This window comes from Oncorhynchus kisutch, linkage group LG2, assembly GCF_002021735.2.
Source record: "Oncorhynchus kisutch isolate 150728-3 linkage group LG2, Okis_V2, whole genome shotgun sequence".
NCBI classification, from domain to species: domain Eukaryota; kingdom Metazoa; phylum Chordata; class Actinopteri; order Salmoniformes; family Salmonidae; genus Oncorhynchus; species Oncorhynchus kisutch.
This window is the reverse complement of record NC_034175.2, coordinates 50,310,156-50,328,547: the sequence shown is the minus strand read 5'-3', so window position 1 is coordinate 50,328,547 and position 18,392 is coordinate 50,310,156. Positions and strand designations below refer to the sequence as shown.

At 44.7% G+C, this 18,392-nt stretch overlaps 1 protein-coding gene across 1 annotated transcript in view; it reads right to left on the bottom strand.

Moving 5' to 3' along the window:
* dgkg (diacylglycerol kinase, gamma) overlaps positions 1 to 18,392 on the bottom strand; it is a 195,083-nt gene that overhangs the window by 89,764 nt on the left and 86,927 nt on the right. The window contains 4 exon segments of the mRNA XM_031796900.1: positions 1,818 to 1,882; positions 8,669 to 8,829; positions 10,908 to 10,997; positions 11,094 to 11,179. Coding sequence (XP_031652760.1) covers positions 1,818 to 1,882; positions 8,669 to 8,829; positions 10,908 to 10,997; positions 11,094 to 11,179 — 402 coding nt within the window.

Here is an 18,392-nt window from a genome sequence, read left to right as displayed (position 1 = left end):
TGTTGTTTTTTACAACCATTTTCAATATTTTATTTCACTTAGTCCTGCATATTGGAGCTCGAAGCCTAAGATGTACCCTACAATCACACCTGCAACCCTGTACATGTGACTATTAAACACTCTGAATCTGAATCTACCTCCGTCATGTGAAGCAAGCCTCCATTGTGTGAACTGACATTGACAGGCAGCATTTAGTCATAATGTCTGTCTGTCTGTCTGTCGTAAAATAAGCCTTTGATTAAATATACTATAATGTGACGTAATCATAAAAAGTAGAAAAACAAACATTATGCAAGGGAAGTTGAATGCCAGAGCTGGAGCCGGTGTTCTAAATGATTCATGTCATTCATTTGACTGGTAGTAAGAGTTGCGTGGATTCCGGCTGCTTCTAATATGAGCATTTCTATTACACAAGGACTGATTGGCAAGGAATTCAATGGACAATATTCAGTCCCGTCAGGATTTTGTGATTCTGTGAGGACTTGTACATTTGTCCAATCACTGCACTATTACTGCATAAAACAGTTAAATCAGCAGCAAGCTCTCACACAGCAGAATTAGACATTTATCCACATTCCTCATGTCAGATTTCAAAGTTGCTCCAAATGTCAAACTTCTAAGTGTTTTTGACACCCTGGGTTGACTCCTCCTACTCAGTATTATTCCGTTTCTCCAAAAGTCAAATTTCTAAGTTGCTTCAAACGTCAAATTTAGAAGGTTGAGGGTTAATGTTTTGGATAGGGTTAAAACATGAAGTTTAGGCACTCATTCCAAATGGTTAAGGTAACGGTTAAAGTTTGGGATAGGGTTAAAACAAATAACAACAAAAATCTTCTGATCCACATCGCCCTAGCAAAACCCAAGCCTACTTGACGGTAATAGCGCTCACTGTTGCCCCTAGTGTCCGGTATTGAAGGCACTTCCCGCTGAAGCCACTCTTGAGCGATCTGCCTGCAATATTATTGCATAAATCTGACTGATCACTACAGTACAAAAAAAGGGCTTGCAATTTCAACCTATCATCACACATTTAATAAAAAAAACATTTTTAACTAGGCAAGTCAGTTAAGAACAAATTATTATTTACAATGATGGCCTACTGGGGAACAGTGGGACCGGCCTTGTTCAGGGGCAGAACGACAGATATCTTTTCAGCTCAACACCTTTCGGGTACTGGCTCAACGCTCTAACCACTAGGCTACCTGGCTCCCCACATTTACTGCATAATATTGTTCAATCAAGCCACAAGTTAACAAATGTTTTCCTTCGTCAGTGAATTTGTGACAAATTGGACAATATCTTTGCATATTACCACGCAAAATGTCAGAAATGCCTCAGTAAAATAAAATATTTTTTACAAATTGTGTACAAACCGGTGTGCATAACTACTTCCATAAATGTTTGACCCATGTACAAAATTTCACAGCCATTGCATCAGAACAGGACTCAAAATGGTAGTAAGGACCGGCCAGCCAGCCAGCTTGTCAGTTAGCATAGACACTGTACATTGGCTGCATGGATCCCTTCTTTATGTCACAAAATCAGTTAGCCAGTTTCCATTACCATCATAGACAGAAGCCAGGCAATGCCAATCTATTGATGTCACTATGCAGGCAGGGTTTTTCCTGACCATTGATTATTCATTTCTTCTAATATGCTATAGGTTTTCCCAGCATGGAGGGACTCTATCTGGTTGATGGAAGTTGAGAGCAGCTAATGAGTAGTGACCATTCACTGTGTCAGTAGCAGCTTGAGACAATACAGTGACACCAATACACCTTAAGTTAAGTGAAACAAAGTCTATATCAATCTCTCACCTGCTGTTGAATTTCTCTGGGTGCTTCTCTCTCATCAAGTGGAAGCGATGAGCGATGGACGCATCCTATAGTGGGAGACATAGAGCAGTTTTAAGCTACTACTGGGGCATCACCTTTGTGCTTGTGATCCTGTGCCTATGTGATCCTAGGACTGCGCTAGGGATGATAACAGGGTTAAAAAGTCACCACCTATCCCCCTGCCCTGCCTACCCCCTGTGTTGTGTGTTTGACCCCAGCCCTGGATGACCTCTGGTGGTAGGGGGTCAACGTAATCAGTCAAATGGCTCCAACACTAGGAATGACCCCACTTATAAATATGGGGTATGGGTGTGTGTGTTCTCCAGAGCCCGTCTTAGCTCTGCCATGACCTGAGGCCTGAGGGCAGGGTGATCTCACTCATATTAGTCTTGTGTGGTGGACAGAGCACAGAATGAGAGATGGTGACTTTGTACTGTAGGATAAAAAGCATCACGCTGGATGAATAAGTGATTTTACTAGATGGGGAGGAGAGGTTATCCGGTAATGGACAGGCAGAGAAGATGGGGTATGGAGGAAATGGTCAATGCAGCAATGGACGTCATGTCCTGAAAGATAGACAGCTGGCTTCCTACCAGTTGTGGTGATGGTGATGATGGTGGCTATGAGAATAGTTACTAGACTGCAATGAAGATGGCAATTATTTTTGGCATTTTGATCTGCTCATAGAAATAAATGGACAACGAACCTTTGGAAAGGCCATCAGGTCAAACCTATTCTCGACAATAGAAAAAAGTCTTGGCGACATTGCTGAAATTGAAACTAGAGCACATTCTGCTAACACAAAGAATGATTAAAGCAAAGACAGAATGTCAAAAGAGAGAGAGAGAAGAGGAAGAAGAGAGAGATAGAGAGAGAATGAGATATTGCCAGAGAAAAGACGAGGGAGAGATCCAGAGAGCAATAGAGAGAGAGAGAGAGCGAGAGAGAAAGCCATAGAGAATGAAGGAGGGAATAATTGACAAATCAGACCTGTCATTGTAACAGATCTGCTCCTATATTTAGACTGGAGGCAGGCAGGCAGTCGAATGCTGACTGGCAGGCAGCTCAACACTACCACATCCTGCAGTCAGCAGGTCTCTCTCTCTCACTCTCCCCTCTCTCCCTCCTTCACTTTCCTTTCCCACCACATGGGACAGAAGGAGGAAGTGGGACCAGACCCCTGCGTGCCAGCCACTGCCCTAGGGACCAGAGTTCAGGTCGCCATTCAGCCTGGCACAGGTCATGGCACTAATAGGAAACGGACCTGGAGCCCTACAGAGAGACCAACCATCGGTTGTTGGGGCATTGGTTGGATTCCTGCCTGCCTGTGCAGGTGTTTCAACGGTCGCCAGAGAGGAGACCGGAAAAGATTGGAAGGTTGGGGGTAAGGCACGCCACATCACCCTCACCCCGTCACCCTCCCCCCACTATCCTTTGGAGCCTGTGTCATCTCCAGGGCTCTCCCTCCATCAAACTTAACACATGTCCCACAACATCATCAACTAGTGGGTCCCAAAATAGCTCTGCACCTGCCCACTTGGTCAGGCTCTTTGGCTGTGAATATGGGATGCATTTAAACTGGAACCTGGGGGGACAGGTGTTATTGGAGGTCTGGATGAAAACCACACACCATACGCCAAATACTAGGCATAGTGATTAGAACATAGGTGGATGCAGGGAGTTGGTTTGTTGTTAACCTCTGGGCCTTGAGCCATGATTAAAAAAGGGAGGAAGAGAGGTGGGAAAGAAATCATGACATTTGTTTTTATTGAAGGACTGCATGTCCTGTATCTAGGGCAATACCTTAATGTGACTCACAGTGTCACAGTATCACAACAGCCTCTGAAAAAACACAACAAATAGCAACTATATGTGACACTGGATTGTGTCCAGTGCTCCTAGAGCAAGCACCGGCCAGTAGCCTATACTGTCCCCAAATACTGTCACTGTAAATATGTGACATTTGCTATCCACCATAGTTGACTCTGTGTGACGAAGGTTGTTTTGATCTTGCCATTTGATGTTTGGCACATGGTGGGGGCGGGAGGGAGGATGGGGAGTGGACAAACAAACAAATCACTCGCTGGAAAATAAATGTCACCTCAGAACCATTTCTATCACAGCCCCCAGATAGAGGTAGAAATAGGTTGCTTTTTCAACCCATTTTGGTTGGTGCCCTTTCGGGAACATCAAAGTGTGATCTGGGGAAAAGTGGGTGTCACCCCTATCTCCCCCCTCTCAACCCTCACCTCTATCCCCCCCTCTCAACACTCACCCCTATCTCCCCCCTGTCAACCCTCACCCCTACCTCCCCCCGTCAACCCTCACCCCATTCTGGGGCGGCAGGGTAGCCTAGTGGTTAGAGCGGTGGACTTGTAACCGGAAAGTTGCAAGTTCAAACCCCCGAGCTGACAAGGTACACATCTGTCGTTCTGCCCCTGAACAGGCAGTTAACCCACTGTTCCTAGGCCATCATTGAAAATAAGAATTTGTTCTTAACTGACTTGCCTAGTTAAATAAAGGTTTAAAAAAAATTATGCTTCAAAGCCATCCATCCAGTCTAGTCACCCATTGGTTAAGGGCTCTGCAATTTGACAAATACAGCTCTACAAAACTGTTATTGGTTGGTTTCCTGGACACAGATTAAGCCAAGGCCTGGACTAAATTCTAAATTGAGAATTTCCATTGAAATTGCTTTTGAATAAGATAAATTAGGATGGTCAAACGGAACCGGAGCTCTAGATCTGAATGCCCATACAGGGTCATAGTGAGCCTATTGTAGCAAGCTGCTGTGCCACTGTGCCTGTGTGGAGTCCATCTGTGCCCCTGTCATCATAGCTGTAGGTAGCAGGTGCAAACGCTAACGCTGGGGACCTGTTCCTGAGATAATTGTGTTTTTATGTAAGCAATGTATTCTGCTTATATACAGTATCTTTGTGTGTGTGTGCGTTCGTGTGTGTGTGTGTGTGTGTGTGTGTGTGTGTGTGTGTGTGTGTGTGTGTGTGTGTGTGTGTGTGTGTGTGTGTGTGTGTGTGTGTGTGTGTGTGTGTGCGAAAGGGAGACAAATAGTTTGTGTGAATATGTGGGTTCATTTTGTAAAAGGGTTTATACTGTATCTTTGTGTATGATGTGTACAGTACCTATGATGTGTATCTGTGTGAGTGCATGTGTGTTCCGACAGACATAGTGAAGAGTACGGGGTGGGGGGGTTGTTTCCCTCCCTATCTTTAAGACCCAGCCAGGTGTCACTCAGCACTGTCATTCATTACCGCGGTAACCTGGTCTGAACCTGGCAGACGCTAACTTCCTGTCACTGATACTTCCCCTGACCTTTGGTGTTGCCAGCACTACTCCTCCCCCTGCACCTCTCTCTCTCCCATCTTTATCCCCTCAGTCTAACCTTCACTTCCCTCTACCCTCCCTAGAGGCCTGGCCTGGCTGTCCCCTGAGCAAGCACTACACACTCTGCTGTCAACACACAGGACAGGTCACTGTGGATTGGATCCACAGACCACAGAGTAACATGGTGGGTAAGTAGCAATAGCTAACACATAGCTAGAGAGCCAGAGAGCATTACATGGTAGAAGGGTCAGAGCCAGTCCCAGGCAATCTCCACTTCTCATAGCTAGGCATAGAGCCACGCTTGGAGAGCAGATAGCTTGTTGATGGCAGGACCCGTTTCATCGTTCTCTCGGACCCTGGAGAGATCGGCTTCCTCAAGCTAAGGGGATGGGGTGAGGTAGGGGTGAGGTGGCTTCTTTAATGGCTGCTGACATGGTGTGATTTCCCTCTCACTAATTCCTCACACAGATTATTTTCAGGGTGAGGGTTGGGAACGGGATCACTCAGGGTGCAGGGATGCAATACATTATAGGAGTATATGGAGTGCCTAATACATACAGTACTGTAAAGGCACGGCAGGCAGGGAAGTCTTGGGGATTTCCGTGGGGATGTGAGACTGAAGTGGGGCTGAATTGTTTGAATTACAGGGGTTTTAAGAGGGCAAGGCAAGGTAGGGAAGGAAGGAAGTCTTGGAATGCAATATGGGGATGTGGGATTGAAGTGAGGCTCAGGATTTGGGGTTGAAACCCAAGGCGCCTGCCATATGTACATGTAGACTCCTCTCCCATCTGATCAGTGTGTTAGGGTTACAGTAATGACTGAGGGTTAATGTTAATGTAGTGTCTGTATGGTGAAATAGATCCAGAATGGCTGACATGAAGCCGTCTTGTCAAAGTTGGTTTCCTGTAGACAAGCTTCAGTCATTGTATCCAGACTAAAGTTTGACAGTGACCAGAGAAGGATTTTATATGAAGCTCTTCTCAATATGGATTTATGGTTGACTCTTCTTAGGATGTATGTTGTATGATTTTGTTAGATTTTATTTGTTATTTAATATGATCAAGTTTTAGTGCGTACTTAGTGCAGAGCACTGATGCCCAAAAGCAATACAAAGTAATCTGAGGCAGGGAACAAATTAGCAATACCACAAAACACATCTTTATCTCTAGCCTAGAGCATTCTCTTAGTGACAGTCAATATGGCTACCACGTCATCCTCAATTAACTCACTGCAACAAGAAACAGATGACAGTTGAGATTCGAAAATTGGCCTTGAGAGCGCCAACGCCATGGCAACCCAATCCCTGTCCCGGGAGGGGAAGGTCTGTGACTGTGATGGCAGGAAGTGATGCCCCAATATGGATATGGACATTGAACCTTATTCGGGGCTGCTAATGATTACATCATGATACGGCGTGAGTCATTGCGCTAGCGCTCGTTTGCTCAGGTGTCATTGGTGCACAGATATGCAGCCATCTGTCCCTGGCAACTGAAGCCATGGAGATGAGATCTGTTGCCCTGTTACAGGGCCATGCCATGCCGCATTAGATCAGGGCAGAGAGCTAGGACTAGCCTACAGCAGACCAAAAGCGCCATCAACAACATGGGAATGGCATTGGGCATAGTGGATTACATAATCCTTCGAAGGGATCAGTTTGAGCTTAAAAGGTCCTCTCAGGAACACAGAATTGAGATATATTTGAATGTAAATGGACTGTAAATCACTGTTATATCATCAATAACAGTTTTTAAATGTAGCCAGCAATTCTTTAGAAATGGTGTACAGCCAGGGTAAATGCTTGACAGTGGCTGCAACCAAAGTTTGGACCATCCTGGCACTGGCACTACCACCCACCCGGACCACATCTGAATCCCACAGAGAGGGCATTGTCCCCTGGCCACCCCCTAGCCTTCATCCTCTGGCCCTTCTGACACAGGCATTACACAGTGGAGAAAGACCCATTGTCTAGATAGAAAGGTCAGAGGGTTGGTCGTTTGCTAATAACATCCACATTCTAATTAAACCATTTTGTCTTTCCATTCGATCAGCAATATGCTGAAAATTATGAGACAAAGTACTGATCCCAGTCAACTGCTTTCAATATTGTCATTGTTGGCAATACAGGACAAACATACAGTATATGGGTCCAGCAGGCTAGGGTGTACTCATAGCACAGCAGTAACAGGATGGTAGATTCATGTGTTTGGCAGAAACCTGCTGAATATGTGGCAGGCTTGGGACCAGTGGGAGGCCGGGTTGCATAACATCACAATAGTGCCTCGTATCCCTGCCAAGTTCGCCCCTTCCTCCCTCATCCTTGTCCTACCTGTGATTGGTATATAATATGTCTGGACCAATCAAACTTCGGCAAAGTCTCACTGTCTACTCCTGGCTGTTTGTGTATTTTTAGGCTTCCCTGCAAAGGAAAATAAAGAGAGGAAATACCATAAAAGGGATTGCTTTCTCAAATGAGGTGTTGCAGGCACCTTACTGTTAAGCAACCATAGATTTGATAACAGAGATATAAAACATCCATCTGAAGTGTCAGGGGTTGATTGAGAGCGACAACAACTGAGACAGCACCCATTTGACCTTGTCCTACTGGCCCCTCTAGTCTAATACGTTTGAGGCATGCCCATGGTAATTTGTTTTGAACAGTGGGACCGTGAGGAGAGCGATAAATGGTTGCTAAGCAACAGGGACCAGGGCGATGCTGGTTCCTTCCCATTAAAAGGGGAAATACAGTAATTAACCTGCCTGAGAGGCTTAAAAACCTCAGGGGATTCTGCAAATTGTTTAACTCCTGCTGGGATAGGCAATCCCATACTGTGGCATAGTACTGAGCCTATGTCCCAAAAGTGAAATTGCCACGGGGGATGGGGGGACATGTGGACTGGGCATAAGGTAGTCGAAGTCCGACTATAATACAACTCAGTCTTCATCTTTTATGTATTCCTAATACTTGCCTTGAAATACCTTCATAAAAGATGGTGAAGAATTGTCCTTCCACGTATCCTTCCACGTATACTGTGTTTTCAAAATACCCATGTACCCCTCAAAATACCCATGTACCCCTCAAAATACCCATGTACCCCTCAAAATAGGCATAATAAGTAATGCCATACTGTGTAGAATTGTAGGAAATGTGTTTTAAAATGTCAAAGCAATTCTGGGGAAGGACCACCGGAACCCCTGTCTACTGTCCCCCCCCCCCCCCTCAATATCTACACCACAATTTGACCATTGCTATGTCCTGCTTATCGTTTGAACTGAATATGGAGAGCCAGGCATGTAGGATTGTGTGTCTGTTTTAAGGATAAGAATTTGAGGGTTAAAATTGGTTCTGCATGTCAACGAACATTTCCTGGTGAAACGAATAACTAGAGTGTGTGTGTGTGTGTGTATGTGTGTGTGTCTGTGTGCATGCATGTATGGATGTCTGTTTACGTGTGTAGTGTGTCTATGTGTAGAGGTGTGTGCTGTTTTCGCACCACTCCGATGGAGAAGTAGTTGTTGACGATGCTGTTGGGGACAGGGTCTCCCTTCTCCTCCTTGTCAACAGGGACAATGTCGATGTTCCATCGGTCCAGAACCATCTCTGTGCTGTGCTCTATGTCCCGCAGGAACTTCAGAAGACTGCCTCCTTCATAACCTACAGGAAAAGAGAGAGAGACAGGTGAGAAGTCAGACATAGGACACAATGAGATAAAGCCATCAAAGCCATCACACACACTAAGGTCACCCACACTCTCAGACCTGGGCTCTCAGACCAACTTTTATAAATGCAAGTAGGTCTAGTATTCATCAAGTTACATAGTGCTTTCGGTATTTAATGTAATGTGAGGTCAGAGGCCTTCGATTCCTAGAAGCAAGCAAAGAGAAAAAGGAAATGGTTTCAAGGGAGTACATCTGAAAAGACCCACAGCCCTCTCCTCCTGCGTGTCTCCAGAGGACTAAGAAGTCGTCACACAGTGAATGACAAAACAGCCTAATGGTATAAGTTTACACAGTAAAGTCCTCATTGTGGCCTTATGTCCCAGAGGGGATGAAGAGGAGCAAGTAAATAAGTCCAATGCCAGGAAATAGAACGCCAACCAACTGACGGGATCTCTGAGAGAGTGTTGGTAAACAGTATGAGCCTACACAATAGAGCCATCATTACACTGTGCCATGGGATAGAACCCCATCTCGGGCTCCGGTAACCAGGTCCTCTGTGTCTGAGACCCAGTGGATCTGAACCACAATGACTCTGATGATGATTGTGCTCAGTGCTGCTGAGAGGTGGGCCGTTAGTGTTATATCACTGGCTGTCATGGGGGTGTGAGCATATAATGAGGACCCATCACACTGAGAACACCAGGGGGACTCTGCCACTTACGTCCTGAGAGCCGGGGCCAATGTGTGATGACACATGTTCCCCCCTCCTGTGCTACTAACACATGATGACTGAAGGGAAAGGAAAACTATTGCTACCTCCCTCTCTAAACAAGGCGCATGGGGAGCTCCAGGGTTTTGAAGAGGGCGTCACGCTGAAACACGTTCGTTGTAATAATAAAGAAACATCTGAAATCTACATCTGAAATCTACTATTTTTCCTCCAGGAGAGGCTGAATACTCTCCTATCTCCTATCTCCTAGCCAGGGGCCATGTGTGATGACACTTGTTCCCCCTCATGTGATCTCCAACAGTCTGAGCTCACACTTATACCAAATCACAGAGGGAGAAAGCAATGAGGATGTAATGTAAGAAGTCAATTAGCATACTTCATACCCTGAATATTAAACAAACAATTCACAGACTACTTATACTCATTCATGTTTGCAAAAGCATACAAGTATATTCCAATACCCATGACACACACAGGCTAACATACAGCCCAATCCTGCCTCATATAATTACAATAGGCCTATACCATCTGTCATATAACATCTACCACTTAATAGGAGACCAATAGGAAATTGTATCACCAAACACAATTTAGATGATTGGTTTACTGTGCTAGGAATTAAAAAGCATGTGCAATATGTTTCCACAAAGACCGCTCTCACACACAGCTACCGCTCTCACACACAGTCACTCACAGCTACTGTCTAATACTGTACAGCTGTACATCTGGTCAGAAAAATTCAAAGAATCCAGCTGCTTTTTAAATGATTTTTCCGAGAACATAATGTATTCAACTTGTGCTTGGTCAAAAAGCCCCTGGGAACTATCTGTCTATTTAGTTTACAAGCATCATAACATCATATGCCTGCCGCCTGGCTAAAGTGCTCTGCTGGCCTCTACAAGCCAGGGTCAGGTCAAGCAGTCAGTCATAATCAGGGTCACAACTATTGGCCCCAAAACAGGCCCAGCCAATAAGCAAACAGGGATTATATAAGAACTCTGCTTTGCATTATATAGCTCTTTCATATAAGGTCTATGAGGATGGGTTAGGGACCACAAGGACACAACAGGAGCATTGTGAGAATATTGGGGAAAATAATGCTGACTGAAGCTTTCAGTGAGCAGGAAAAAGTAAAACAAGACTCTCACTGCGTTCGATGTACACACAAACACACACACACACACACACACACACACACACACACACACACACACACACACACACACACACACACACACACACACACACACACACACACACACACACACACACACACACACACACACACACACACACACACACACACACACACACCACACACACACACACACACAGCTCCTCACCTCCGCCCCAGCGTAGGCATCTTGCCAGGTCGTTCCCTGTGCCCAGAGGGAGGATGGCCACAGGGGGATCTCTGGTGAAGTTGGCCTTGTCTGCAGATGGACAGATAACAATAAGATAATGATTACAATTCTGATGGATTGCATCACATGAGTACATGAGTTTAATCCAATAGAATTGAGACACACCAATACAGTCTAAGATCCATCCCACTGTCCCATCCCCTCCACATGCCAGCACCCGGAAATCAGGGACATCATGGAAGAAGTTGAGCCTGGAAGACATAAATACATAAATATGTAAATACACACGCACACACACAGTCACAGAGAGAAAGAGAGATAGAAAAAAAGCGAGAAAGCGAGAGACAGATGCATTAATGTGGCTGGTGTCCAGCCTTACAGAGTGTCTGGGTCACCTTCAAAGCAACCTTTAATCTGGGCCAGGACAAAGGTGTTGACGGGGGCTTTCATGTGCCCCCAAAAAACAGCTGCAGTGCAAACATCACAAACACCCTGTGTGTGTGTGTGTGTGTGTGTGTGTGTGTGTGCATAAGTGTGCTTCTGTGTCCACAATCATGTGGGGCTGTGTCAAAGTCCACAAAGTGTGCGGCTGTAGTCCACAATCATCTCCAAGACAAAGGAGATGATTGTGGACTACAGGATAAAGAGGAGCAAGCACGCCCCCATTCTCATTGACAGGGCTGTAGTGGAACATGTTGAGAGCTCCGCATCACCAACAAACTAACTTGGTCCAAGCACACCAAGACAGTCGTGAAGAGGGTACAACAAAACGTATTCCCCCTCAGAAGACTGAAAAGATTTGGCATGGGTCCTCAGATCCTCAAAAGGTTCTACAGCTGCACCATTGAAAGCATCCTGGTCGCATCAAATCAAATCACTGCCTGCTATGGCAACTGCTCGGCCTTCGACCGCAAGGCACTACAGAGGGTGGGTGTACGGCCCAGTATATCACTGGGGCCAAGCTTCCTGCCAGGTGGTCAGAGGAAGGCCCTAAAAATGGTCAAAGACTCCAGCCTCCCTAGTCACATACTGTTCTCTCTGCTACCACACAGCAAACCGGAGCGCCAAGTCTAGGTCTAAGAAGCTTCTAAACAGCTTCTTCCCCCAAGCTATAAGACTCCTAAACATATAATCACATGGCTACCCAGACTATTTACATTGCCCCCCCTCTTTCACACCACTGCTACTCTCTGTTGTTATCATCTATGCATAGTCACTTTAATAACTCTAACTACATGTACATATTACCTCTACTAACTGGTGCCCACGCACATTGACTCTGTACCGGTACCCCCCTGTTTATAGTCTCGCTATTGTTATTCTACTGCTGCTCTTTAATTACTTGTTACTTTTATTTCTTATTCATATTTTTTTTAAACTGCATTGTTGGTTAGGGGCTCATAAGTAAGCATTTCACTGTAAGGTGAAACAACCTGTTGTATTCAGCATCTGTGACTATTAAAATTGGATTTGATTTGTGTGTATCACTGACATGGTGTTTGACAACAGTACGACAGACTGCCCTCTCTCCTGGTCGTTGAAGTGAACTGCACTCTCCCTTAGTGACGCACAACACAAGCATGCCAGCACTCCAGGGAAATCTGTAGGTACAGCACCGAGCTGCGTATGTATCACATTTAACAAAACATTTGCACATCAACATTAAACATTAATATCCTTTAACCTCACCGCATGAGGCTTGACAAATCGTGACAATGTTTTATGCATGTGGGCTTAGTTGGAGAAAGCACATCAACAACAGGGCCAAACGACCATCTGCATTAGGATGGAGACATCACTCTTAATCAACACAAAACAACTAATTGTATTCTCTAAACAAATCACTCAGCTTCAATCTGCCACTCGAAAAGCCTGGTGGTGACTGAGCCTGTTGCCATGGAGCCCATGGTAACGACACTGGAGAATTTGTCTGGGTCTATATTAACCCTGTGTCTGCTATGCTATATAGCCAGACAACATTAGGCCTGTCTTTGGCTGTACGCATTAAGATATGTATCCATAATGTCCTGACAAATATACATTTGGACAGTGTACAAATGAGGTCAGCTTGGGCTGTTTTACAACTCTACATACAGTATTGAGATATGTATCTATCCACACTGTCCTGACAAATATGCCTTTGTAAGTGATGCAAGGATGACCAACAATGGAGGAGTTATACAAGAGACGAGGAGAGAATGAAGATAGCAACTTATTTGTCATGACATCAGATTGATCCACCACACTGGCATGTATTGATGACATTAAAAGATGAGGAAAAGCCTCAAACTCTGGAAGCTCAGATGCAATCATTTATTCAACAGCAAGCTGTCTTCATCAGGGTTTATTGATGACATAACATGTGCTGAGGCCCAGCAGGTAATTACAATAAAGCATGGCTAAACGTCACCCACGACTCCTGTGTGTTCCCTAACAAACCCACGCATAACATTAGCTAACAACAAAATAGGTTAACACATATGATGAGTAAAGCTATCAAGAGCCAGACTAATGGCTAACGGCTAATCCAAATAAAAGTCCTACATAACAATCACACAACAGCAGTCTCACACTATAATATGTTTTCCATGTAAGGATACCCCGTAACCACCCAGACTGCTATGTGAATAGTGGATTATCTTCCTTATAACCTCCAACCCTCATCAATATTAAACTCTCAAAGATTGTTGACATTCATTGGACTGTGCCTTACACTCGAATGTCAATAAAACAGCATATGAACAAACAGCATTTAAAGTTATTGATATTTATAGTTTTAGAATCCTATATGACCTATCCTATAGAACTTTATCCTATAAGATTTTATAGAATTCCATAGGACACCAATAAGATTGGTTCCAAAATATGATACGATTGAATCAGCAGCGCAACATAAATTGAACTTTCAAAACACATTTCCAATATTCTACGTACTTCTATGTGTGCTATTTCTATGCTTCCCCGTCTTAAGTTTTGTTTTTGCATCCTTTACTTTCAGTTTTGTACAATATTTCTGATTATGGAAAATATATTTCACAGCGGTTCAGATTTTACAATTACTCTCTACACTATGCTCGTTTTCCATGATGCTATTCACTTTAACTTTGAATGCCAGGGCTCTCATGAAGTGTTTGCATTTGTATTGATGTCAGAGTTATTAGAGGGACAATAGCGCACTGAGTATCGGCCATTAGCGACTGGTAGGATACTAATGACCATCAGCATTATCAGAGCACAGTTTTGGAGAAGCCTACTTACCAAGATGGAATTTGACTGCGGTCATGACTCCTGACTGCTGGTGTAGCGGTAATAGGGCCACTGTAACAGCCCTACACCCAAGTGATAAAACCTCACAAAGGTGGAGAACTCCAACTCGCTGCAGCACAGATATCACCAATCGTCATGCCCCTGAACAATGCCCAAGAAGCCTCCAGACCCCTAGTGGAGTGAGCACCCACACCGCTAGGCAACCTTTGTCCTTTGCTGTCATATGCCTCCACAATCCAATGAGAAAGACACTGTTTAGAGAATGCCCTACCCCAAACTGGATTAGAGAAAGAAAAAGTTGTCACAAACTCGGATATCCTTGGTCCTATCCATATACGTGCGTAATGCGCGCACCGGACACAGGCCATGCAACCTCTGTTGTTCACTGGAAGCAAACCGAGGATGTGAGAAAGGAAACAGCTTGAAAGCCGTGGGACCCATAAGACATAGACATAACCTTGGGAGCAAAAGCTGCTTTAAGACCTACCGTCACTTTGGAGTTGCCAGGCGCAAACTCCAAACAGGAAGGGTGTACTGATGCGTGTAGATACCCAACGCACTTGGGTGATGCCAAAGCCATGAGCAGGACAGTCTTGTAGGAAAATACCTTCAGGTCCACAGAGTCCAATGGTTCAAACGGAGCGTCCAGGACCAAAGCCAGGTCCCAGGTCGGTGCCGTAGGCTTTGTCAGTGGTCTGAGCCAACGCATGCCTTTATAGGGAACATCACCACCAGACGATGAGACCCTGGGGTAGGGCTATCAATCCCTACATGACACGTCAAGATGGCTACCATAATAACCTTCAATGTGGAAAAAGAAAGGGCCTGTTCAAAAAGCTCTTGCAAGAACATAACAATGTCCACCAAAGAGCTTTGAAAAGGACAAACTCCTTTAACCTGACATCAACCCTCAAACGCACCACTTATATGTATACAACCCTCTCATATAGGGGGCACATGCTGTCAAAATTCAACCTTTCAGGGACCAAACCCACAGATTCCATATCTGCGTTTGTGGGTGCCAAACTCAATAGATCCCAACGACACGGAATCCTCCATGAGTCCGGGAACCAGGGTTGTCGGGGCCAACAGGGAGCAACCAGAATAAAAATACCCTGCTGTTGGACCCTCTCCACGGTAGGCTGAATCAGGTCCATCGGAGGAAACTCATAGAGCAGGGCCCACAGACACTGATACTCCAAGGCATTTATTCCCAACCAGACCAAGAAACTGAATGCATTGAGCCGGAGTCAAGCAACTTTTCTTGTTATTCACTATGAACCCCAGAGACTGAATATGGGAAACTAGCGTGGCAGTGTGGAGCTCCACCTGTTCTCTCGACTCCGCTACTACCAGCCAATCATCCAGATAGGCCAATACTCTGATCCCCTGGCACGGTGCCAAAGCCACCTCCACCACCATAGAAAAGGTGCGGGGTCGATAGGGAGAGCCCGAAAGGCAGGACCAGAAACTTGAAGGCCACATCCACAAAATTAAATCTCAGAAACTTTCTGTGGGGAGGATGTACAGTATAGCCACATCTTTCAGATCTATGGACGTGAACCAATCACTGGGACGCACCGACTGCAATAGCCAGCGAAGTGTCAGCATTTTGAACATGCAAACCTTGAGGTGGTTGTTTAAAACACACAAGTCCAGGATGGGATGCAACGTTCCATCACTCTTAGGAAGTAAGAAGTACCAGCTGCACCAACCGCTCTGTACTTCTGACACGGGCACCACCTGAATAGCCTGTTGTTGAAGGAGAGAGGAAATCTCCTCTCTAAAGACAGGCGCTAGGACCTCGGAGACCATTGACGAAATGACACCATGAAAAGGAGGAGGATGAACTGCAGACCGTACCCTTTTGTCACCGTCCTCTTGACCCATGGTGAAACTGTGCATGCCCGCCACTGGACGGAGCACACTGCCAGTCTCCCATACATTATCTCCTGAATGGGCAGAGTGCCACCCTGAGGATTGGGGTAATTCGTTTTTTATGCCATCCTTGTTTTCATATCTACCACTCTTGACAACTGTGTCTGAATGTGAGAAAGGAACTGTGTTTATTTTGGTGTGAAAGGAGAGCTGATTCCTATTTTTGTTTCTCCTTGAAACGGGCCGATAAGGATTACATAACAGAGCCAAATAACCTTACCCAAATACAGTGCCTTTGGAAAGTATTCAGACCACTTGATTTTTTTCCACATTTTGTTACGTTACAGCCTTATTCTAAAATGTATGATTCCCCCCCCCCATCAATCTACACACAATACCCCATAATGACAAAACAAAAACAGAAACAAAAAAAGTCGGAAATATAACATTGACATAAGTATTCAAGCTCTGTCAGGTTGGATGTGGAGGGTCTTGGCACAACTATTTTCAGGTCTCTCCAGAGATGTTTCGATCAGGTTCAAGTATGGGCTCTGACTGGGCCACTCAAGGACATTCATAGACTGGTCCCGAAGCCCCTCCTGCATTGTCTTGGCTGTGTGCTTAGGGTCACTGTACTGTTCCAAGGTGAACCAACCCCCAATCTGAGGTCCTGAGTGCTCTGGAGCAGGTTTTCATCAAGGATCTCTCTGTACTTTGTTCCGTTCATCTTTCCCTTGATCCTGACTAGTCTCCCAGTCCCTGCCTCTGATAAACATCCCCACAGCATGATGCTGCCACCACCATGCTTCACCGTCGGGAAGGTTCCAGGTTTTCTCCAGACGTAACGCTTGGCATTCAGGCCAAATAGTTCAATCTTGGTTTCATCAGACCAGAGAATCTTGTTTCTCATGGTCTGAGAGTCCTTTAGGTGCCTTTTGGCAAACTCCAAGTGGGCTGCCATGTGCCTTTTACTGAAGAGTGGCTTCTGTCTGGAAACTCTACCATAAAGGCCTGATTGGTGGAGTGCTGCAGAGATGGTTGTCCTTCTGGAAGTTTCTCCCATCTCCACAGAGTAACTCTAGAGCTCTGTCAGAGTGACCATTGGGTTCTTGGTCACCTCCCTGACCAAATCCCTTCTCCCCCGATTGCTCAATTTTGGCCAGGTGGCCAGCTCTAGGAAGAGTCTTGGTGGTTCCAAACGTCTTCCATTTAAGAATGATGGAGGTTCACTGTGTTCTTGGGGAATTTCAATGCTGCACCTTCAGAAAGCTTTCACACCCCTTGACTTTTTCCACATTTTGTTGAGTTACAGCCTAAATTTAAAACTGATTTAAATGTAGATTTTGTGTCACTGGCCTACACACAATACCCCATAATGTCATAGTGGAATTCTGTTTTTTGACATTCTTACAAATGAATTGAATATTAAAAGCTGAAATGTCTTGAGTCAATAAGCATTCAACCCTTTGTTTTGCAAATCTAAATAAAGTAATACTTAAAAATGTGCTTAACAAGTCACCTAATAAATTGCATGGACTCACTCTGTGTGCAATCATAGTATTTTCAATTATTTTTGAATGACTATCTCATCTCTGTACCCCACACATACAATTATTTGTAAGGTCCCTCAGTCGTGCAATGAATTTTAAACACAGATTCAACCACAAAGACCAGGAAGGTTTTCCAATGCCTCTCAAAGAAGGGCACCTATTGGAAGATGGGTATTTTTTTAAGCAGACATTGAATATCCCTTTGAGCATGGTGATGTTATTAATTACACTTTGGATGGTGTATCAATACACCCAGTCATTACCAAGATACAGGCGTCCTTCCTAACTCCGTTGCCGGAGAGGAAGGAAACTGCTCAGGGATTTCCCTTTGAGGCCAAAGGTGTCTTTAAGACAGTTACAGAGTTTAATGGCTGTGACAGGAGATGGATCAATCAACACTGTAGTTATTCCAAAATACTAACCTAAATGAAAGAGTAAAAAGAAGGAAGCTTGTACAGAATAAAAATAAACTAAACTAACTAACTAGTTAAACTAAACTTAACTAAAGTAAAACTGCAAAAACAATGTGGAAAATAAATGATCTTCATGTCCTGAATACAAAGCGTTATGTTTGGCGCAAATCCAACAACAACACATGACTGAATACCACTCTTCATATTTTCAAGCATGATGGTGGCTGCATCATGTAAAGGGTATGTTTGTCCTCGGCAAGTACTAGAGAGTTTTATTTAGGATGAAAAGAAACGGAATAGAGCTAAGGAGTGGCCTAGTTACAGTTTAGACTTAAATCGTATTGAAAATGTATGGC